We start from the raw sequence: 23,145 nt of genomic DNA, 5'->3' as shown, positions 1-23,145 counted from the left end.
ACATTGCCACCTCTGGGCTGGTAGTCCTGGCCGCTACAGGAAGGCAGGCTGAGCAAGCCAGTAAGCGATGTCCTTCATAATCTCAGCACCAATTTTGCCTCTAGGCTTCCGGCTTTGAGTTCCTGTCCCCACATCCCTGGATGATGATCTTACGAGTCGTAAGATAAAATAAACCCTTTCCTCCCCAAGCTGTTTTCGGTCATTGGGTTTTAGCACAGCGACAGAAAAGTAACACCACCTATGGATTTAATACAACCCGTGGGCCTTCTGTTCCTCACCCGCATTGTTGTGCGTTAAATGTGAAATTTCCCCCATAGGCTCCTGTGTTAAAACACTTCCTCCCCAGCTGGTGGTTGAGGAGCCTTCAGGGGCAGAGCCTTGCTGGAGGAAGTAGGTCGCCAGAGGGTAGCCCTCGAGGTTTAATAGTGAGCTCCAGCTCCTGTCTGTTATCTTCCTGCATGGGGTTGCAATGTGTCCAGCCCCCTCATGCCCTCACCGCCGAGGCCTTCCCTGCCACGATGAACCATACCTCCTCAGACCACGAGCCCAAACAAACTCTTCCTCCGTTAACTCGCCTCTTATCAGTTATCTGACCACAGCCAGAGGAAAGCCACAAACAAACATATACTGTGAAATGGACAGTCGTAGATCACTCATCCGGTTTACTCAAGGTATGTTTAAGCTTGGAGGTAAGCTCTCTTATCCTGACTTGGGGGACTCCAGGTCACCTGTGGGGCCCTAAGTCTGGGTAGGTTCTCCTACCTGTGAGGCAGAGGCATCCAGTTTCTCAAAGTGTCGCAGGTCCAGGGACATGGATTTCAAACTGGACTTGTCCCAAGGGTAGGCTGGAAACACAGGGAAAGCAGGTCAGCAGGAGGTCCCAATGAAGAGACTGTAAGCCAAGCCTTGTAATCGCTTGAAGGATCCATGGCTGTTTAACCTTTCTTACACTGAAACACTCATTTTAAGAGCTGTACCTCCTAGAAAGGTTCCTTTGGACAAAGTGGTTTGGGAACTGTGACTACTCCTATAGTCATCTTGAAGATCCACATGGGACTTAAGACTATTTTGGAGACCCTGAAGATTTAGTACTTAAAGACCTTGGCTAACAAAATTGTGTCCAGACAGACACCCCCTGTCTGATATTTAGTTGTTTTGTTTACAGTGTTGCTGGTATTCTCAAACAGGGAAGGTCCCTTGGTCATGTGCTTGACATAAGGTACCTCAAAGCATGCTGGGTATAAGAAAGCCCGCCAGAGGGCTGGAGAGATGGCTCAGAGGTTAAGAGCACTGACTGCTCCTCCAGAGGTCCTGAGTTCAATTCCCAGCAACTACATGGTGGCTCCCAACCATCTATAATGAGACCTGGTGCCCTCTTCTGGCATGCAGGTGTACATGCAGGCACAACATTGTATACATAATAAATAAATAAATAGTAAAAAAAAAAAAAAAGCCTGGCAGAGCTGGCACCTGGGTCCCATAGGAGCCTTCCTACGGGAGGTAGATAGGAAGAGAGAAAACTGGACACTGGTGTATGGTCATGGCCAGCGTCTACCTAGGCTTTCCTACTGGACACAGGAGAGCACCAGTTAGTGCTGGGAGGCAGATCTGGGATTCAGGAAGTGACATCCTCCCGGTTCATGTTCACCCATGGAGATGGAGGAGGCTGTCTTAACACAGATAACCATCAACCCAGCTTGTGTGGTCCAATGACGGCCATAGTTCTGCCACCCCCACCAGAAGGGTCAACTCCTGCTCAGTGCCCCATTTTTCAGAGTCCTCCTCAGACTGGTTCTCATCACTGCTTGACAAGAGTACCAGAGAGACAAGTGGGTATCAAGCGTACTTTCACAACACACAGGCTTCCACTCAGTTTAGCCCTTCTTTGCCCCTGTTTAGAAGGATGGCATTTCTAAAATGGGGTTTAAAATTCTATTTTGTTAGTTCCTCCTTCCCTGGTTTCCATTTTTACAATATTTGATATGTTATATTCAAAATACACATGGTGATTCATGCCTCATTAAATCTACCTTCTGAGCAGATAATATAAGATTCAAATAGGAAAACACGAGTTTTGTATGAAGACATTTAAAACACCAGGAGCATTAATTAACTTATCCTGGTTTTAAAGCAAAATAGGCAGATGTGCATGGAGCTGTAGATAGCATCTGGCCTACCAAAGGGGAAACTGAGGCCTAGATAAGACAAATTAGAAAAAAAAATGGGTAAAAGCAGGATTCCAACCTGGACCATCTATCACCTCATAACCTCCCATTCAGTGTTTCTTTCTCTGCCTTAGCCTGCTACTCACATGCTCCCCATCTTATAAATAGTTGACTTCATTTTATTTATTTGTATTTTTTCTTTTTTCTTTTTCCTTTTGGTCAGAGCGGGGATTGAACCCAGAACCCTGCACATGGTGGGTAAGCTTTCTACCACTGAGCCAAGTTCTTCATTTAAGGTTAACATTTTTTAACCTTCTTTTCTTTCCTTCCTTCCTTCCTTCCTTCCTTCCTTCCTTCCTTCCTTCCTTCCTTTCTCTTCTATTTTTTGTTTGCTTTGTATAGACAGGGTCTCTAGTTCTGGCTGATTTTCTCTATGTAGCATAGAGTGACTTTGAACTTCTGATCTTCCTGCCTTCACCTCCCAAGTGCTAGGATTACAGGAGTCTGTCAGCATAGCCAGTTGATCGGGTTCTGACGACTGAACCCAGAGCTTCCTGGATGGGAGGTGGGCACTCTACCAGCTGAGCTACATTTCCAGCTCGAAATCAACATCACTCTGCATTCCTATTTTAGTGTCTATAGTGTCCTATAGTGGACTGCTTTGTAATCAGAAGAGGTTAATCTTTAGCACTGGGGTAATATCAGACATGAGATTTTCCTTCTCTACCTGTGTCCATGGCAGACATTACTAGTCAATCATGAGATTCTTTTCTCCCAAATCCACAGATGGTCTCAGATTCTTGATGTCCCAGTAAGCCAATTGCCTGGAGAGTGGACCATGAGGCCAACTCACTGTTTTCTCAAAGGCCCCAGAGAAGGCCTTGGACTCACCATGGGCATCTTTCCCTCCAGGCTGCCGGGGTCTCATGTTTCCATTTTTGTCACCTTGTAAACCTGTAATAGCCCGAAGGGTCAGAGACACTTCAGAAGAAACAAGGAGCAAACACTAATGATCTCTAGGTAGCAGTCCTGAGTGCTCACCCTGTTCATGCTTCTCCTCACGGACTCCTTGGTCCCATCCCCACCCACTGTGCCACTGTGGCTAGACCTTCCACGAGGTCTTCAGGGGCAGAGGAGAGACTGGAAATGGGAAGTGAAGGACAACAAAGGAATTTATGGTCTTTGAGCTGAGTCAGAATGTGATCTGACCTTTACACCCTTCAGCAAGCCCACATGGAGCTGTGGTTCATGCCTCCAGTGCATCCTGACATCGTGGAAGATAGCTGCAGATGATAAGGGTACAAACTAGTTTCTTCTAGTACTTCCCGTTAGGCATATGCTTGTGTGCGCCCTTGTTTCCCAAGCCAGCAAAGTGAGCCTCAGAAAGGAGAAATGACTGTTCAAGAAAGTTACGCAGCCAAGAGATAAAAACCCAGGTTCAACTCCAAAGCCTATGGTGTTATCTACAGTACCTGCAGTTGTCAGGATATGCAGGCCGTTCTCTGCCTTCCCAGGACAAGAACTGACTATGGGTAAGAATGATAATAGAGGCACAGAAGGTACTGTGTGTGGATTTCAGGGCCCAGAGGGCCCCAGGTGGTCTGGTCTGATGCTGTGATTTCTGAGGGGTTAAGGTGGAATGGCAGCCAACAATGAGTCCTTGGGAAAGAAGCAAAGGAAATCTTGCTGCTGTTCCAGCGCCAGCTCAGGAAGGTGGTGTCTAAGGAAACCATGTGGAGATGGGGGTGGGCGCATCAAGGCAGGTGGCTTATGCCCCTAGAAGCCACTTAAGGTTGTAAACGCAAGAAATGAAAGTTGAGAGGTGCTTGCCATTTCTGGAAATAGGCCCTTTACCTACATCTTCAGATCGAACGAAAGGGCTACTCACTGGGAACTGAGAACAATCCTGCAAGGGACCTTTACTTATTTTCCCCCTTTTCTATATGGAAAAAAAAGAAAGAGAGAAAGGAAAGAAAGATAGAAAGAAGAAAAAAAAAGAAAGCAAAAAAAAAAAAAAAAGAAAGAAAGAAAGTAAGAAAGAAAGGATCCAAAAGAAGGTTAAGTGAAATGACACAGTGGACCCTGGAACCACACTAGACTGCCTTCCTGAGGTCCTGACTGCTGAGTATTGCAAGGATAGCCTTGTAGGGTTTTGCCTCATTGAGTGTACATCGGGTTGGGGGGAAGTTGAGCCATCTCTGCCTGCTTTCCTCATGAGTACCCCCTCAGCCAAGAGGCAGGCCAGGGTGAAGACAGCAGGGATGGAGGGCCATTGCATTTGCATTCCTGCCTGCCTATGTATACTGACAACTGTCTCATTCTATGACTAAATCCAGAGGTGTCGGAGCTGGACCTGGGCTTTTCTCTCTTGGCTGGGCAACTTCTTGGACACTCATTCCCCCTTCCTCAGCCTCACTTTGCTGGCTTGAAAAATGTGGGGTGAGCACTAGCATGAAGGTCACAAAGCTGAGGCTCGGAAAGTGCTCAGCACTGTGCATGCCATGATTTTTGACAGTCTACAGACGACATCTTAAAACACTGGTAGCAAGAGTCAGCCGAGGGAAGGCACCATTAATTACACACTCCATCGCCCGAGCCTTATTGCAGAGACACAAGAGCTGTGGAATCTGGGTGTTGGACTTTGCCTATGAAGTGTCCCCTTAGACTTAATGTGTTTGGACACTTAGTCCCCAGATGCTAGTGCTGTTTTGGAAGGATATAGAACCTTTAGGAGGCGAAGCCTCTCTGGAGGACGTGGAGAACTGGTGGGTAGGTTTTGAGTGTCTGTAGTCTAGTTCTACTTCCTGCTTTTGGCTTCCTGTTTGACTGCCATGTGAGGCAGTGAGGATTCCAGCTGCACACTCCTGCCATCTCGAAGCCTCCTGTTGCCAGGCTCTCTCCATCACGATGGACTGTAGCTCCTTAAACCGTGGGCCAAAATAAATCCTTCCTCCCTCCCTCAAGTTGGTTCTTGTCAGTTGCAATAAGAAAAGGAACCAAAACAGTGGGCATGGACAGAATAGTTGTGCTACCACCTTCTCCTAGGCTGTAGGCTCAAGCCCCTCTTTGATTTTTCTCAGAAGATGTCTGGGCTGGAATCTGACTCACCCACCCTCCCTGCCTGCCCTCTGTCTGAGCAGCCCTGCATATATACGTACGTTTAGTCAAAGACAACTTCTTGAGTAGCTGGGGCATGGCATCTTGGGGGTGGATTTCTACAGTTAGCTGAGTACCTGCAAAAAAAGGGGGGGGGCGACATCAGCAAGGGGTGATTGTGACATCCTCAGCTAAATGCTGCACGGAAGGGCACACTTCATGACAGATATTCAAACAACAGTACATCATTTTAGATCTTTCTGTTGGATATGCAGATAATTTTTTTTTTCAGAATTATCCAAACAACAGACTCAAGCACTCTCTACCCCATCCAGTGCAGCCTTCACCCTAAATAGAATGCATGGGAAAAGCCACCTGCAAAGCCTGTGAAGTCAGTGATGGAAAAGAATGGGTGTGGGGTGGCATGGACCAGGGTGTGAGACAGGACCATATCAACAGCACGTTTACTCTTCTCCTTCCCTTTCTGTCATCATCCACACTTTGTCAAAGGCATTGCCAATCCAGGAGTGCACAATGGTTGTAAAAAAGCACTCAAGAAAAAAAAATTCAATTTCTACTCAGAGAGTGAGGATGGGGACCCCTAATTGTCACAGAGAGTTGGGACATTCTCTGCTGTGTTTTTCCTTTATCCTATATTTTCCTGATTCAGCCCCCGGCAAGTATGAGTCAAGCTTCCATGGCATACAGATTCTCTCTCTCTTCCTCTCCCCTTTCTCTCCTGCCTCCCTCCCTTCCTCTTTCCTCTCTCCTTTCTCCCTCCCTCCCTCCCTCCCTTCCTTCCTCCCTCCCTCCCTTCCTCCCTTCCTCCCATCCTTCCTCTTTGTCTCCCTCCTCCCTTCTCTCCTGTGACTGTTCCCAGACAGAGTTATAAAACAGTATATGGCAGAGTCAAAGGACCAAAGCTCCAGCTTTTAGGCCAGAGGAACAGGAAGTGGGTGATGAAGGTGGACCTCAAGGGTATAATTCCCCAAAGTTACAGATAAGCTCCTACCTCTGAGCTGTACATCACAGGGCTCATGCCATGCACAATGCCACAGTTTCAGTACTGAGCTCTGTTGGAAAAACAATGTCCTCCCTCTGAACTGGATGCTGCATGGTGCATGTAGGCAGACAGGCCCTGCAAAGGCCGATTCGTGGCTTGTGCAGGCAGATGGGCCTTGCAGAGTCCACTACTCAAAAGTACTCAGCAGAATGTCTGGGAAGACATCAGTTTGAGAGGGAAAAGATACCAACCAACATCAATCCCATGACAACCCACATTGAATCCGAAGAAGTTAAAGTGACACGATGGCCATGCTCTGAAAAGTCAGGGCCAACTTATTTCCACTATGAAATAAATGGAAAGATACAAAACTCAGCAAAGACAAGGAAGATGTAAAGAGCCAAGTGAAGATTTAAGATTTAACACTGAAATAGAAGACAGGTTACAGTATTCTCCATGAAAAAGGAAAGAGCCAGAGAACAGCGGACAGGGTCCAGTCTGAACAACAGGAAAAGCCAGCAATGCTTTGGGGCTCACAGGACCACAGTTAGAAGTCCATTGTTCACGTCACTGACAAGAAGAGAAATCAAGTGGACAGAAAAGTATCTGGAGAAACAACAGGCGACTCAAATTTGACAAATTTGGGTGTGTCCCAAACAGGATAAATAAAAGAAGATCCAAGTCCAGATATGATGTAATCACACCGCTGAAAGGAAAGCTCCCCCAACACGCTAAGGAAAAATGATAACATTACGCACCAGGTTGCTACAGATTTCTCATCAGAAACCGTGTCAGAAGCATGTGGGATCTTTAAAAAAGCCTGAAAGGAATTACCTGTCTCTGTCCAATAAAAATGCCATGTGAGAATGAAATAAAGACATTTTCAGATTCAGCGAGACAGAGACAATTGGCTCAATAACAGACCCACTCAGAGCGAGGATGTCAGAGATAGAGAAGTATTACATAAAACAGTGAAAAAAGTCAGCCTATCAAAAAGATATGGCAATGTCAAGCATATATTCACCCGAATACAGAGTATTAAAATATCTGAAACAAAACTCACAGAATTATAAAGAGGAACGGACAAATAGGCATTATAGTTGGAGACTTCAAAACACTTTTCTCTCAGTGACTGAAAGGGAAGACCCGGCAACTATAGGGAAGTAGTTAACCATCAGGGGGCTTGGCTTCTGTGTGCTCCAGAGAATGTCCCCTGCTGGTAGTAAGAGGGAGTAGGACTCACATTCACTTCGTGTGTATTGGAAACTTCGCACTTCCCAAGTCCTTGGCTACGGTAAACAACGATGTGATGAGCATCAGGATAAAGACATCTTTGACACCATTCAGATCCATTCCTGTGAGTGAATTCTTAAACACTGATGGGAGGGAATGGGGCTTTTTGTAACACTGGCCAACTTCCCCACGAACGGTTCCATTGGTTTATGATCCCATCTATGGGGTGGGAGCCGGGGGCAGGATGGGGAAGAGAATGCTTTTTTGCTCATCCTTGCGGTGGTCGACAGGAAAATTGCCCACACTTTGTCCTCCACCCAACGAGAGGTGTAACATCACCCCTTGAATGTCCTCATGAGTCAGTACGGCCAGTTGGTATGTGGCAGAAGCCGTGTTATTATTCAAGGCCTGCTTTAGTCCTGGAGAGGCTTCGCAATGCTTGCTTGCACTCTTGGCATCTGCGCCACACTGCTGTGTGTGCAGCAGAGTGTGGGCAAGCATCGCTGCTCAGGTGAGGCTATCTGAAACCATCTGGTCTCCAGCCAGCCCACCAGCTGACAGCCGGCGCAGGCCAGCCAAGAGCCCAGATCAGCCGGCTGTGGCGTGGACCGTGGCTGTCCAGCAGAGCTGCAGGTCTGGAAGCTCGCAGTGCCACTAGCCGAGTCCTGTGGTAGCAGATAACACAGACGTCCCGGATAAGTTCACTGGCACCTGCTTTCAGGCATCCTTCGGTTTTTTCTTCTTTTTTTAATGAAGGGTACCTTATTGTTTTATGTATTTCTTCAACTTTTAGCATTGTGTTGTTTTTTTATATTTTATTTACTATTTCAATTTGTGTCTTATGTGTTGATTTTTTTTTAAAACCTGGTTTATTATGTTTCCCTTGATGGTTTTGTAAGAAAGGGTTCTTTTTTTTTAATTTAAATTTTAATTTTTTATATAAGGGTCCTTTTTTAGTAATTCCTTGTTAAATTTATTGTAATTATTTTCTTATGGAAAAACATTATTGATTTTCTTATATTCCTTTTAAACCTGTTTTGCATGTCAAAGAGACCAAAGACAGAATGTAGTATATTTTCTCAAGACCAAAAAGATTAACATTCATTTAAAATATTTAATTATTAACTAACTAATAAATTAGCTAATGTGTGTGTCTGTGTGAGTATATGTATATTGTGTGTGGGGCACATCTCTCTCTCTCTCTCTCTCTCTGTGTGTGTGTGTGTGTGTGTGTGTGTGTGTGTGTGTGTGTAAAGGCCAGAAGAGGGTATCAGGTCTCTTCCATTACTCTCCACCTATTTCTTTGAGGCAGAGTCTCTCCCTGAAGCTGGGGCTTGTGTTTCAGTTAGGCTAGAAGCCAGCAAGTCTCAGAGAGTGTCTGGTCTCTGCCAGCCTCAGAGCTGGGTTACAGGAATTTAAGAGGATGCCTGGCCTGGCATGTGGGCATTTGGATCCAAATGCTAGTCCTCATGATGGTGGACCAAATGTTCTTAACATCTGAGCCATCGCTAGCCCAGCATTCCTCTTTAAAATGTAGGATTTAGCACATCCACTGCCAGCGAAACCAGCCTTGTGATCCTATGATGAAGATGCTGAGTGTTTCATAGTTCAGGGCTTGAGTCCATTCTGTTCAGAGGGTCAGGTGCCGCCATCATCCAAGGCATATTCACCTTATGAGTCTGGTCAACTTGGCCTCTTCACTTTCTCCTCATCCCTTTCTGAGCTGTTTTCCAAAGGGGTGTGTGGCCACAAGATGCCTTGTAAAAGGTGAATTGGGGAAAGCTCCGTGTACATACTTTTTATTGTGGGATGCAACCCTCAATGCTTTCAGCCCCACAGCAAAGGAGTCTGTCTGACTCAGTGTTGGTTTGTCTGTTTGTTTTGTTTTCACACATGGTTTGGAGATTACTGGGCTAATAGAACTGTAACTTAAAGGAGCCGTGAGGGTGATCGGCTTTTGATCTGGGGCTAGACAGTGAGCTTCTTCCTCCCAGTTCTCCTTACTCAGGTACATCCAGACACTCCCCATCCAGCTATGTTTCTTTGTGAAGGATGGGGCCAAGAAACAAACCTTCTGGGGCCGACAGGCAGGTGGCCTCATGTTTGGGGAGGGCTGTAGACCAGCAGCTCCCTCTGTCATCATTTGGACCCCTTCTGTCATCCATGTAATCCTCTTTATCACCTGCCCAGGACCAGGCTGTCCCTAAGCCGTGCTGCTGTCCTGTTCTGAATGCAGTCAACCTTTCGTCCTCATTCTGGACTCTTGCACTCCTCTAGAGATTGAGGGGACCAGCTGAGAGACTTCTCTACCCCCAGGGATGGCCTGTGTCAAGATGGACAGCATTTACTAGAGGAGGAAACACTGCAATGACCTCACTTTTAGATCAAATAAAACTGGGATTTTAGTAAAAAGCATTAACTGGATCCAACTCTCAGCATGAAGAGTTTCGGGGAAAATCCAAGCAGGTGCAGTTACACCGACCTTGACCACCAAGCATAAGGTGCCCTTCCTGGGACTTTGGATGGCCTGGCTGGCCTCACTCACAGTACTCTTCCCCAGGTATTCATTTGTCATCCAAATGCAGCCTTGGCCATTTAGTAAAAGCATTTTAGGGATTATTTCTTGCTACCCCTAGGAAGTGGTTTCTAGGCTGGCCCTTTTCTAAACCCCATTGGCCTTCCTTCATTTCTTTCTCAATGGCAGAGGTGCATAAAGGGTACCAAATCTAGGTGGGCACTGTCCTAGGCTTGCCTTTTACCAAGTCAGGTGACATCTCCCACATGACACCTCTCCTAATGGCTCCAGGTTTCAATCAGCATTTGTCTAAAGGCTTAATTTACTTGGAATACCTAATGTGGGCACGGCAAGTGGGTTTCATGTTGCTCATTAACTCTGACTGATTGGAAGTGGCTGCCAGGAGCATTGATCAATTAACAAATACCTCCAGGCAAGAGTGTGTGTGTGAGTGTGTGTGTGTGGTGTGTGTGCATGTACATGAGGGTAGACAGGTATACAGAGGAGTCCCAGGATTTATGTCAGATACTCAGCACCATTGACTAAAAGAGTCTCTCAGTATACAGCCTGGACATACCCTCTTGGACATACTTTTCTATAGCATGTACAGCCAGGAGACTCTTAGTTAAAACAATCGTCATCCTCAGGGCAGTCTCAAACAAACCATGCGTGGCTAGGTCTGAAAAGACGTGTGCTCTCTGCATCCAGGACGTAGTAGTTGGGAAGCCGTCAGCCATGAAAACTGGGAACAAGCATGATGGGTGTGATTTCAAAACTGACTCCTCTGCCACAACCCTGAGGGTCTGAAGCCACAGTATCTCCAAGTAATCGCTGTCCAACTCATACGCCCACTGCAGATCCATTCCAAAGCCCCTTTGCACTAAGATCCCATATTTTATATATACCCCCAAACAAATTGCTGAGGCAGAAGGGAAAAGCTGAAACATTCTGAAAAGCAAACTCTACCTGGAGCCTTGGATCTCTTGCTGGGGTGAGGCAGAGAGGTTGTATTCAAACCAGCTCTGTTAGAGGGGTCCCATGCACTCTAAAATCTCTCCCCAGATGCCCTTGCATTTGTCCTACTACCTCTTTTCTTACCCTGTGGTGTGGTACAGAAGTTAAGCCCATTTGGCTTTGAGGGTACATGGACATGTTCAAATTCCGGGTATGACTTGTTCTATCTAGTTGATTAACTTCAGGCAAGTTGTTTAGAGGCCTCTGTGCCTCAGTTTCTTCACTTTTCCATCCATAAAGTGAATCTCTCTCTCTCTCTCTCTCTCTCTCTCTCTCTCTCTCACTCTCTCTCTCTTTTGTGAGATGGAATGCAGCTGTATGCAACTTTTGATGAAATGTGGCTGAGGGGAAGAAATGAGGAGCCGTGAAAGGTGCTTAGCTTCATGTCCAGCACACACCTCATGTTCTGCCTCTGGTCCATGCTATGATTGTACCTGCCAAGGAAGCTGTGCTGGGCCTGACAGGGTCCCCAGAAGAGAGCCTGAGGAGTTCTGGGATTGCCAGATGAGTAGGAATGCAGCACACAAAATAAATAGTGACTCCTCACTGTTTCCAGAATGCCAGGTCTTTACAGAGCCAAGTCTGAATTCTTCACCTTTTTCCCTCCAGTCTCCCCACTTCCTACTGCTTATACTTCAGTCCAGATCACAACATGGGAAAACCGCTTACCGTCTGATATCATGACAGCACCTCCAGAGGATTCCTCTTTGCTTCCAACCCTCCCCCTTCTGTTTATTCCTCCAACATTAGCGGCATCCTGTCTGAAGCCATCTAATGTCTTCTAATCATACTCTGATCAGAAGGCAGCCCACAGGCCTGTAAGTCCTGCCCTGAGTCCTCTCTGTCTCACTCTCTACTTCTTATTCTGCTCATGGCCCCTTTTCCCTTGGCCACAGCCACCCACTCTCTACCCCCACCAGACACATGTCTGCCATTGCTCCCAGCTAAAATCTCTCCCCAGATGCCCTTGTGTTTGTCCTGCGACCTCTTTTCTCACTTAGATGTTATGTCTTGGTTACTGCTCATCTGTTCTTTATTTTTTCTGGTTGGGGTTTGGGGAGGGATAATAGAGATCAGACCAAAAGGCCTTATGCATGCTAGTCAAACCACTAAGCCACACCCCTAGCCTCATTTATTCTGTTTACCATAGATTAGCTATTTTATTAGCTTATCGTGAGCTGAATAATGAATTTTCAGGATATCTGTGCAGACTCTGCCTGAAAAGGAAATTCCGCAGATGTACCAAAGCTATGGATTTCAGAGTGGTTATTCTGGCTTATCTGGTTGGGCCTTAAGTGTGACCACATATAACTTGATAAGAATTAGACACAAGGAGTCTTGCCTACTTAAAAGGAGAGAAGGTAATGTGATAATGGAAGCAGAGACTGGAATGACACAGCCATAAAGCCAAGGAATGCTAGCAGCCTGTAGGAGCAGAAGGAGGCAAGGAATGGAACTTCAAAGGCTCCAGGCTTGCTGACACCTGCCTTTTGCCCAGTGATGCTAACTTTGGACTTCTCAGTCCCAGAAGGTTAAGGTGAAATCTTCTTGCTGTTCTTAGCCAATGAGCTGCAGGAAACTGATCTACAATCCCTGCCTTCCACCATCCCTCCTGTTTTAACTTCTCCTTCAGTCTTTCCCTCTCACTAGGACTCAGCTCCCGCAGACAGGAGCCTTTGTTTTATTCTCCACATGAGATAATGGGCCACCCATTCATGATCTTTCTAGCAAGATATCTCTGTTGTGAGGCTTGTACAGCTAAATCAATGTCAGAGATGCAGCATGGCCTGCTTTGGTCCTTGTTCTTCAGGAAAGGGGGTGCCTGTGACCCCTTGTGTGCCATAGCATAGTTTTCTGGCATGTTATGGCATCATCAATGGTGGCCAACTCCCTGGGCTGAGCCTGAAACCCCCCAGGCATCTTATGAAGAGCCATGGTGGGTACTGGAGTCCTCTAAATAGGCTCTCCTCCAGCCATAGTTTTGGAATCCTCACTTCTGCCTCATGATATTCTCAGATCTAGACAACTGCAGAATCAGCCTGGCGAGCTGTGCCCTTGCCTTCCATTTCCAAGCACCCAGAGCACTTTGGGGAAAGCGAAGACCCTAAAAAGAGGACTAGGTGGTTCCACCTTGCTGCAGCAAACTCAGGACCAAGTGGCATGCTTCAGGAAATTCATCATCAGGAGAGGGCAAGAAACCATTGTGCCTCAGGATGTGGGAGGATTTGGATACTGTGAGCCAGCGGGAGATCAGTTTCCAGGGAGCTGCAGAAGCCCAGCCGTGTGAAGGTTAACAGTTGAGACCTTGCTGCAGTTAGAGGGTTAGGTACCAGACAGCTGGCCAACCATCTTGCTGGCCAGCCATCCCAAATCTTGGTCTCCTCATCCTTAGAGCAGTGAGACTATCACCCAGTTAGGGTTGCTTTGATACTTCAGTGTGTATAGGGGTTGGCAGAGTCCCAGGCATGTGCCTTGTGCTCAGTGAGTGCTAGCTCTAGCACGAACAATGATGTCAGCCACAGTGGGGCTCTGTAATCTGTGGACTTCATTTCTTGCCTAGAGGGGAAGGGTGATCTTGGACCACATAGCTTCTCAGTTCTTCCTCAGGGATGCTGGGAGACAAAAGGAGGCTCCAACCTCCATGGATCAGAAAGGAGAGCTGCTCCCTGTGGCCTGATCTCCACATCCTGGGCTCTCTGGCTGGGGTGGCACAGCCAGGCACACGGCCCCAGGAGAGATGGCAGTTAGCAATTAGTCTCTTACCTTGGTTGTCATAGGAAGTGATGACCTGAGGCTGCTGAAGGCACTGCTTCTCCGGCAAGTTTCCTAATTACGAAAGACAAAGAAGGTGGCAAGTGACCACTGTGACCATGGTATAATGTTCTCTGGGCAGGGGACAGAGCGAGCTGGGTGCACCTGTGAAAACTGTATGCTTGTGGCGGGCTGAGTACATCTACTGCCACTGTGTGCACATCTGTGGGGGTCCACAAGCGCCCACCCTTCTGCCTCTCAGCAGAAGCTTGTCCAGGCTAGGATTCACTCCAGTGGTCTATGGAACCACCACTCTGGACTTTTGGCCACAATTTCCAAAACACTTTCTCACACACAGATGCCCGATTGATCATTGTACCTCTTTGAGGAGTGCCTGGGAGGTTCCAACATGGTACTTGAACTCTACAAGTTTCCCAACTCCTAGGTCAGCTTCCTTCCTCCTTCTGAGGATTGCATGGCAGCAGCCTGCCTCTGATTCTAGCCCCGAGGATGGGAGTGGGGGAGGGCACTCAGTTTGGCTTAGTTTCACCAGTGCTACAGGACACTCAACATGTCTGAGTTTTCTGTACCCACTGGGGATATTTACATGTCTTTATAGCTCAGTGGGGTCAGGATGCCGAAATGAGATGGTTTTTTTTTTTCTTGTTACAGGCCATCAAATAGTCTTCTCTGTCCATCCTAGGCATGAACTCATTTCTGCTTTGTGGCTACTCTGTGGCTGTAGACTGTATTCACTGAGGCAGGCCCTAAACCTCCTCTTCAGGGATATAGAAAGAGTCCGGGGGAAGGGCCAGGATTATGGCAGAAGAAAGCTCCTGCACTCCAGTTCCCTTACTTTTTGTCATCTCCCTGTGGCCTAGAGTGGATCTCATTTTAGGGTAACCAGTGGTTCAGCCTGGGAACTAGCATATTTCTAGGGTTGTCCTCAACAGAGCAGTCGGTCCCACAGGCCACCTGGTGCTCTTCATGCTTGCTTCAAGCAGAAGCTGGTCAACGTGGGTAGGTCAAGGTGGGACGAGGCACTGAGCTGGGCTAGATCCACCCAGCAGGGGCTGCTTTGGAGAACCTGCATGCAGAGGCCTTCTCCTTCGAAAAGCCCCCTTCCCCCCTGAGGCTTCCAGACATGATTGACTGGCTGAGGCCAGATCCATGTGGCATGCTGGGCTAGAGCTCTAGGCCACTCAGGCGAGGACAGGGAGGCTGCTTCTGTGGGCATGGCTGGCTGTATCCTCCATGAGGAAACAGGAGCTGGGAAGGGAATCCTCAAGGAGGGTGATTGGCTGGCACAGCTCCTGTGGGGTATTTATAGTCAGGGCTGCACAAGTGGTTCCTCTCTAGCTGTAGGGCACCAGACACTGCTGCTAGGCAGACTTCAGCCAGGACCAAGGAGAGCAGCCAATCACAGCAGGGGAAGCCCATTCGTTGCTGGGCAAGCTATGGAGAAGGGCGGCTCAGCCCAAACACCTGCTGCTTCCAAAAGTTTGGAGTGTTTCAGGCTCCCCACCCTTCCTCTCGCCAACACCCAAGCCCGGGGAGTGTACAGAGTCGCAACAAGAGGACAAATGTGCCCTTTTGGATCAACACCGTGCTTAGTCACATTCGTGCATACTCTGTCAGCACATGCCGCTGGGCTTCTTCCTTCTGAGACGAAATTCCTCCAACTGACAGGGCTGGACAGCCTGTCGGTTACCAGGACTGGGTGACTTGGGTTCCAACAAGGCACATACGTGACAAGATTAGTTCCAGTGCTAGTGTCCTGAATCTTGGCATCAAAGACATAAAAGGAAGCTGTTGCATTTCCCCCATGCATGCATGAATGCCATTTAAAAGATAGTTGAAGTCTTACATTAAAACCATACATGTTGGTGAGATGGCAGAACCATTATGTTTTCTGGATTTAGGACTTCGGCAGATACTCTAGGCAGCTAGGTTTGTACTAAATCTTCAATCCTTAACTTTTTTTTTTTAATAACCATCTTGAGAGTTGTCTTTTCACTATTCTCTCATCTGACCTGGAAAATGCTCAAAGTAGAATGAACTTCAGTGTTTCCCGAAAGGCCCTACGATGGTTGTCAGATGGCTCACACAAGGAAAGAGAGAAAAGCAAGCATTCAAGGATGCCCTTTGCATCCACTAGTGGCTCATTTTGCTCACTCTCGTACTCACACCTAGACCAACCATGCATGCACACAAGCTCTTAGGCTTCTCATTGGTCCACAGTGTAATATAGTGTCAGACTTTGCCACCATTCCCACAGCTCAGCAACCGTCAAGGAAACCTTTGCATGGATCCATTAGCCAGGATGCAGAGGGATGTGTTCTGCATCTTGAGGATGACTCCTTCCCAAGGACAAGGTGAGGGACACAGGGATATGGCAATCACTTGAGTACAGCCCCACAAGGACAGGGCTTTTGACTGGCCTGTTAACTATTTAATCTTCAACACTTAAACCTGTGCCTGGCACAGAGTAAGATAGCTATTGAAGGAATAAACATACGGATGAGTTTAGTTTTTATATTTTGATTTTCCTTTTGCTACTGCCTGAAGGCTGGTGACATGGTTATTCACTCTTATTCAGTTGTATTCTTGTTTCCCCATTTGTGGAGGGTCAGACTTTTGATTCCATGGTTCACATGGCTGGAGTCTAGGGCTCCCTAACAGCATTCTGGGAGTGGGGGTCTGATTATTATTTGAATTTTGTGTTTCCATCATGCATATCACCACTGATAGTTTTCCCTGGAAGCCGGGGAATCAATCTTGGAGCAACACAAGACAAGGCTCACTATATTTGGCCCATCCTTTGTGTTTCAGAGAGGTTCAAGGCCATCAGGAAAGAGCACTGCCTGGAACCAGAGAGAAGAGGCTTTGGAAACAAACCTCTAACTGTACTCTTGAGCTCAGGGCAGTGGGGGACTATAGAACCCTTGACTGGCTCCATCAGGCCTCATGCAATACTGTTTCAAGGCAGGCCACTATCCTAGTCTGTTGGCGGCGGGGGGGGCATAATGGGGGAAAACCAATTTAAATCTTGATAGTTTTTGTGATGTGAGCAGGCCTGCCTCTGGTGGGAACACACATAACCCTCATTAAGCCAAGTGAAGCTAAAACCTCTCCTATAGCCCATTCAGCAAACAAATGGGTGCCGAAGTTCATGGCATCATTCCCTAGCTGCAGCTTCCAAAAAAACAGGAGCCCCGATGCCAGGGGAAGCTTTCCAGGCTCACAGTGGCCTAGAGGCCTGGCTGAGCTGCAAGCAGCCATGTTTGCTCAGTGATTAGATTTTAGGGACAGTTTCCCAACGAACAGAACCCAACTCCTGAAGTTATTTTTCGGGGCATTGAACTACAGAGACCGAATAGAAAATAGAAAGAAAAAGAGATTTACCCTGAAAGTCGTTTCCTTCCAATTCTTGCCACTTCCGGATTCCATTTCTGACACCTTGGAATCCTGTGAGAAAAGGACTTGGTGTGAGACTCTGGGGTAGGTGGCATGCACCACCCTACCACTTACAGACCCATCTGTGCTGAACCAGGCTGGTGGGAATCAGTTCTCTCGGGATCTGAGACGGGCTGTCCTTGAATGAGACACAGTTGAGGAAGCAAATGCAACCTTTAAATTAAAAGTATTTTTAAAATGTTAGAATGGCAGTTTTTAGTGATGGTGGGATTGGCTCTCTGGGTTACCCAGAAGGATATTTTACTATACAGATGCCCAATACCCATTTCCGTCTCTCCAACACATAAATACAAAAGCATTGTTTTTTCGAGAGTTTTCTCTGCCCATTTCTGTATGTAGGGAACCTTCAAATGGGGCGAGGGAGCATGGGCGAAGATCATCTCTCCCTACGGGAGTGGAAAATGACAGTTGCCTGCTTTTCTGGCATCCCTTGCAGCTAGAGTATGGGCCGGTGTGGTCTAGGCACGACCCGGCAGATGCACCTGTGCTCTGTTCTGGTGATGACGCAATGCAGAAGGGAAGGGAAGCTCCCTCCCTGGCAGTGGCTGGAAGTGATAGCTGAGAGGTGGAGTTCCTGGCGGAGAACCAATATATGTCCAGGCAGTGGGAGCCATGGCAATAAAACACGTTTCTGGTGTGGGAGCACTGTCTAGTTGACCTTGTTGTCCGCAAAGGTATCACCACCAGACCGGGCTCTCTGGCACACTTGATAGCAGTGTTCCCAGAAAGCTCAGTCTCAGGTGTGGCTCGCTAACCTTTCGCCCATTCAGAAGCCCCCAAGCCTTCCTCAGCCTTCCCTTCCCCTCATCTTTCCTGAAATTTCTGTGGTCTGCTTTGTGGGAAGCGCTGTTCTAAGGAAATAGCTGGGAGAATGCTGGGAAGTGAGAGAGACTCTGGCAGCCCTACAGCATGAGTTCCCCGTGACTCTCCCAGCCTTCTCGTCCCTCTGATTCCTCTTTGCTGCAAGGCCACAGTGTCTGCCGCGTGACAGTAACTGAGCTTTATTCTCGCCGTCCTGTAGCTGCATCTCAGGGGGCAACTAGCCTGTGGAGTAGGGGTGGAGGGCCAGAAGAGACTCCTCAAAGTCAGCAGGGCTCTTTCCCATTCTTGGGCATCTGCACGAGACCTCCAAACAGTTAGTTTGACTCAGTGCTTTTTTCCCTCAGGCTGTGTCCCAACGCGTGGACACACAGGTCGGTACAGCCTAGGGTTTCTGTGGGCGGTAGACTCTGGAGGCTGTACCCCGTCTTCCTCTTCCACTTTGGCGTGGGATTAAAGGACACGGTTCCACCGTTCTCCACTACCCAGCATCTTCAAGAAACCTTCATCGGGAAGATGTTTGTGGAAAAATACCAGTACCTTTCAAGTAGAGGTGTTTTACCCCCTGAGTCAGGCCCAAAGTATGTATGCTGGTCTGGAGTCATGGGCATTTTTGGTAGGTTTTAGGTAGCTTGAGGGCAGTTTTGATACCCAGTACTTCAGGGCTTCTCTCTACATATTCTCTGGTGTCAGACACTTTAGGACAGATAGGAAGGGAAGGGACTCAGACTGGGTGATGGGGACTAACGGGTCGCCTTGAAACTGGGCCTCGCTCACTATATATGGGGAGCAGTCTTTTGGATTGTGTTACATGTGACAGGAGCCATCACATTTCCATCAAGAAGGTCGAGGACATTTTCTTCCTCCTCCAAATACCCTGAGTGGGTCTAATCCCTTTCTCCTGGGTGCAGCCGTGGAGAACCAGAGAACTGAATAGATTAACCTAAAGAGCCCCCATCCCCACAGTCTCCTAAACTCTAACTGCTGTGAACTCTCCCAGCCCTCCAGCCTTGTCTTCCCTAACTGCCTCTCTCTCAGCTCCCTGCAGCTGTATCAGGGCTCCAGCCCATGAGGCTGGTGGGTCAAGGTTGTCTTTAGAACCATTGTCTTAGCAGGGCAGGTGGACGGACAGTGGGTGCCCTGTGTGCACAGAGGCTCTGGGGACAAAGGAGGCAAGATAGAGCAACAGCAGGGGTTCCTAAGGAACTCCGGAGCCGAGAGACAGTGGGAGACTGCCCTCATCTTTCTCTGCGTAGCTGTCAAGCACCTCTCCTAAAGAAATGGTGCAGCGTTAGCCTCGGAGATCCTTAAGCCAGCCTCAGGAGATTTCTCCCAAGACCAGCGCCGTGAGGCCCCCACACTTTTTCGGGATTTTCTGAATCTCCACTCAGCACCATTTATACCCTATTCAAGTTGTGTGTGTGGAGAATAGAGGCAGGTCCTGCTTTCTGCAATCACCCTGTAAGCAATCACTTGACAGTTTTCATTTCCCCAAGTCTGCAGAAAAAGTAAATTGGAAACTGAATTCAAGTGCCGTCAGGAGACTTCAAACCCCACTCCACCACACCCCAGCCCAGGTTCCCTTCACCCATTCATGCCTTATATCTATCTGTTCGAGGCTGGAAAAGAGAGGCTCAAGAAAGGGGGAAACTGAGGCCCTACGTTATCTCAAAGTTTGACTCAATACAAGGGTCCTCTGGGGTCCCAGGTGCCCTATGGTATGCTTCATGCTGCCTGGGGTCTAGGCCTCTGCTACACATGATCAGCCCGAGGCCCTGGCTTCTTCCTGCGGAACGTTTTCCAACGTGTTTTGCACCCTTCGGGGGACTAGCGGGAGGAATCGGGCTCCTGAGATGACAGAGCACCCTTAGGCCTGCTTGTGGAGTCAACCTAGGACAACCACTGCGCTGTGCGTTGCCAAGGGACGCGGGTGCTGTGGCGCCCGGGCACAAACAGAGGTGGGGGAGAGAGAGAGGGTTTGGGCTGGCCTCGGGCTGCTGTGCGTGGAGGGTGGTGCTCGGGAGCCCCCCGGGGCTTGGTGGCTGAGGTGTCCCGGGATCCTGAGGACCGGGGCCAGGCGCGCTTTACCTCCTCGGTTCTGCAGCAGCGCGCCCGGGTCCGCCTGCGGGTCCGAGTGCGTGGCTTGCGCCGCGCGCCTCTTCTCCGAGTGCACGATGAGCAGCATGTCTATGGCCACGGCGGCGTTGCTGTCCTGCTTCAGCTCCATGGTGCCGCCTCCCTCCCGGCCGGTGCGCCGCGGCTGCTCCCGAGGCTGCCTGCGCTGCAAATGGCCCCGTGCGCCTCCGCGGCCTGGCGCGGGAGAGGGCGAGGGCGCGGGAGAGGGCGCTGCCCCGCCGCCAGGTCCGCCGGGCACCGAGTTTCGCTGACTCGGCCAAATTTACCATTAGGACCCGCCCGGGAGGGCGCTACCCTCCTGAAGTGCCTCTAAGTCACCTTTGAAAGGAAATCCCCAGGCCGGGCCCTGAGCTGCACCTAGACCACACTCAAAAGGCTTTCTGACCCTCCCTCTCCGCGCAAAGGAAGTGCCGGTCCTCGGCTCCAGCAAAGTTCTCCCTTCAGCTGGACTGGGTGCTGCCTTAGGAGTCATTGGCTGATTCTGAAATCCCAAATCAGAGCTGGTTTAGTTTTGGAAAAGAAATGCAAGGAGCTGGAGGTTGAGCTGCACGGTGTGCGGGTATTGGGTACTTTTCTTTCTTTCTTTTCTTTTCTTTTTTTTTTTTTTTTGCCTTGACCTCATTGTTCCCTTGAGTGGATTACGGAAGGCGATAGTTCTTTTCATAGATTGAGGCTGTTATGGTGAGGCCTCCAACTCTCATTGATGGCTGTTCCAGACCTCGGGTCATGTCCGCTGGGCATCAAGCTAACAATCATATTTTGCCCGAGAAGGAATGTCCATTCTTTCAGTAAGACTAGCTATTGCCTGAAGGGAAGAGAGGAAGGAAAGAGAGAGAGAGAGAGAGAGAGAGACTGACAGACACACACACACACACACACACACACACACACACAGACAGAGACAGAGACAGAGACAGAAAGACACAGAGAGAGACAGAGACAGAGAGAGAGAAGAGGCCAGGGAACTGGGAGCTGCCGGCTGCTGTTAGGGAGCTGGACCTGAGAGCCCCTTCTATTTTTAGCCAGGCCTGTCCTGCCCAGCCAACAGCGACAGGGCATTTGGCTGTAGGTCTAAGAAGTGTTTACATGAGCTTCTGCCTAGAGCCTTTGGCACTAGGGTTCAACCAGGTGGCAGAGACTCGCCCAGTTTGTGTTTATGCAGGTAACAGACGCCACCTCTGCACGGAGGCCTTGCTCTCCAGTACGCTGCCTCGGTCCACGGCTCTTGTCCTTTCAACAGCCATATCCTAAGAGCCGTGTTCTGCTCCAGCGCCACCATTTGCTGGCCATGTGACCTTGGACCAGCTATTTCTTCAGTTTTCTCACCATTGGGGTATCATTAGGCTAATAAAAATTCTCTCTGGGCTTTTTTCTTGTGTGTTTGGTGGGCTCATGCCTCACTGGCTCACCACTGCCTCCTCTCCAACTGGGTGTGTCACTGGCTTCCAACAACCTCGAACTGGTGTTGCTCGAGAGAGAGAGGGAAGATAAAGGACATGCAAGGTAGGTTTCATTCGGCTATAGTGAGCTCTATTCCATGATTATATGGGTGTCAACACACACACACACACACACACACACACACACACACACACACACACACTCCCTGGCTGGGGAAGAAAGGACTGGATTATGCAAACCTTCTGGGTCTAGGAGATGATTTAGGCAAACATGAAGACCTGAAGACCTGAAAGACTCAATCCTTTATCCCAGTGTGGTTCTCAACCTGTAGGTTGTGGCCCCGTGTGTGTGTGTGTGTGTGTGTGTGTGTGTGTGTGTAAGTCAAAGGATCCTTTCCAAGTAACACAAATCAGGTATCAGCTATCCTGCCTATCAGATATTTACATTACAATTCATAACTGTAGCAAAATTACAGTTATAAGGTAGCAGCAAAAATAATTTTATGGCGGGGGGGCCAACACAACGTGGGGAGCTGTATTAAAGGGTTGTAGCGTTATGAAGGTTGAAAAGCACTGGCCTAGGTCCTTCAAGAGCCGGTGTTATGGTTTGGATGTGGAACGTTTCCCCACCTGCTCATTGTGAAGAGACTTAGTCCTCGGTTGATGCTGTTTGAGGAGACTGTGGAACCTTCCGGACGCCAGGCCTGGTTGGAAGAAGTGAGTCACTGGTTGGCACTCGCTCTGCCTCCAGTCTGAGCGCTCTGCCTCACGGAGGGCCGCTGAGATGTGAGAGGGCTGCCACACTCTCAGCACCGCGGGCGGAAGCCACTCTTACAGCTGTGAACTCTGCTCTGCTTTCCCGCCATGGAACTGAGGGGGAAATAAATCCTTTCTAAGAGACTGTCTCAGTCAAGCATTTTGTCCCAGAGACAAGAAAAGTAACAGATGAAGGCATGCTGTCTAAGAGCAGAACCTCTCACCAGCTCCCCTTGTTGCTGGGAAGGGGTCAGTGGTGCAGTGTACAGAGATGCTGTACTTTACTTGGGGTTACGTTCCCACCCTCGCCGTCATGCTGCAAAGTGTCACTCTTAAGGACTCGGTTTAATGTCCCCTCCCAGAGTCATCTCTCGGAAGGATGGATAGCTGAGGTATACCAGTCAGATGTGTATAGTGTATAGTGTACCTGTGTGTGAAACCAAAGTCCTCAGAGCAGGGCTTGCCTCTCATCCTCATGACTGGAGATTTGGGCTGGATATACCTTTGCCGTAGGAAGCCCTCCTGTGCATTATAGGATAGTTAGAAGCATTAGGTTAGATGTCAGTAGCACCTCCTTCCCAATCCTGATGACCTAGAATGAGTCTAGAGGTCAACACGTGTTTCCAGAACTGCCGCGAGAGTCTTGCTTTGGAGCAAACTCCTGGAAGAGGGTCACCTTGACTCTGGATCCTGAGGCTGCCAGGCACTTGGGCTTATCCTCCTTGTGGTTTTGAGTGCCAAGACCCAGCTCCTGCGGTCTGCAGAGCCGCACCCTGCCTA

General features: G+C 48.7%; 1 protein-coding gene across 3 annotated transcripts in view; it reads right to left on the bottom strand.

Moving 5' to 3' along the window:
* Positions 1-20,300, bottom strand: part of Ky (kyphoscoliosis peptidase) — a 35,675-nt gene extending 15,375 nt beyond the window's left edge. The window contains exons 1-6 of one of the 3 annotated variants that reach the window (XM_055629851.1): positions 20,162-20,300; positions 17,183-17,245; positions 13,790-13,852; positions 5,324-5,398; positions 3,057-3,119; positions 763-845 (exon numbers count right to left, since the gene is read on the bottom strand). In XM_055629851.1, the coding sequence (XP_055485826.1) occupies positions 763-845; positions 3,057-3,119; positions 5,324-5,398; positions 13,790-13,852; positions 17,183-17,245; positions 20,162-20,300 (486 nt within the window). Of the gene's footprint in view, positions 1-762; positions 846-3,056; positions 3,128-5,316; positions 5,399-13,789; positions 13,853-17,182; positions 17,246-20,161 lie in introns of all 3 variants that reach the window. The other 2 variants (XM_055629853.1, XM_055629852.1) reach the window with 2 other exon arrangements.
* Between the last annotated feature and the right edge of the window lie 2,845 nt (positions 20,301-23,145).

The sequence above is a fragment of the Psammomys obesus genome, unplaced genomic scaffold, assembly GCF_907164565.1.
Source record: "Psammomys obesus unplaced genomic scaffold, mPsaObe1.curated_primary_1811, whole genome shotgun sequence".
NCBI lineage: Eukaryota > Metazoa > Chordata > Mammalia > Rodentia > Muridae > Psammomys > Psammomys obesus.
Note: the sequence above shows the minus strand (reverse complement) of the source record. Positions and strands in the feature narration are given on the sequence as shown.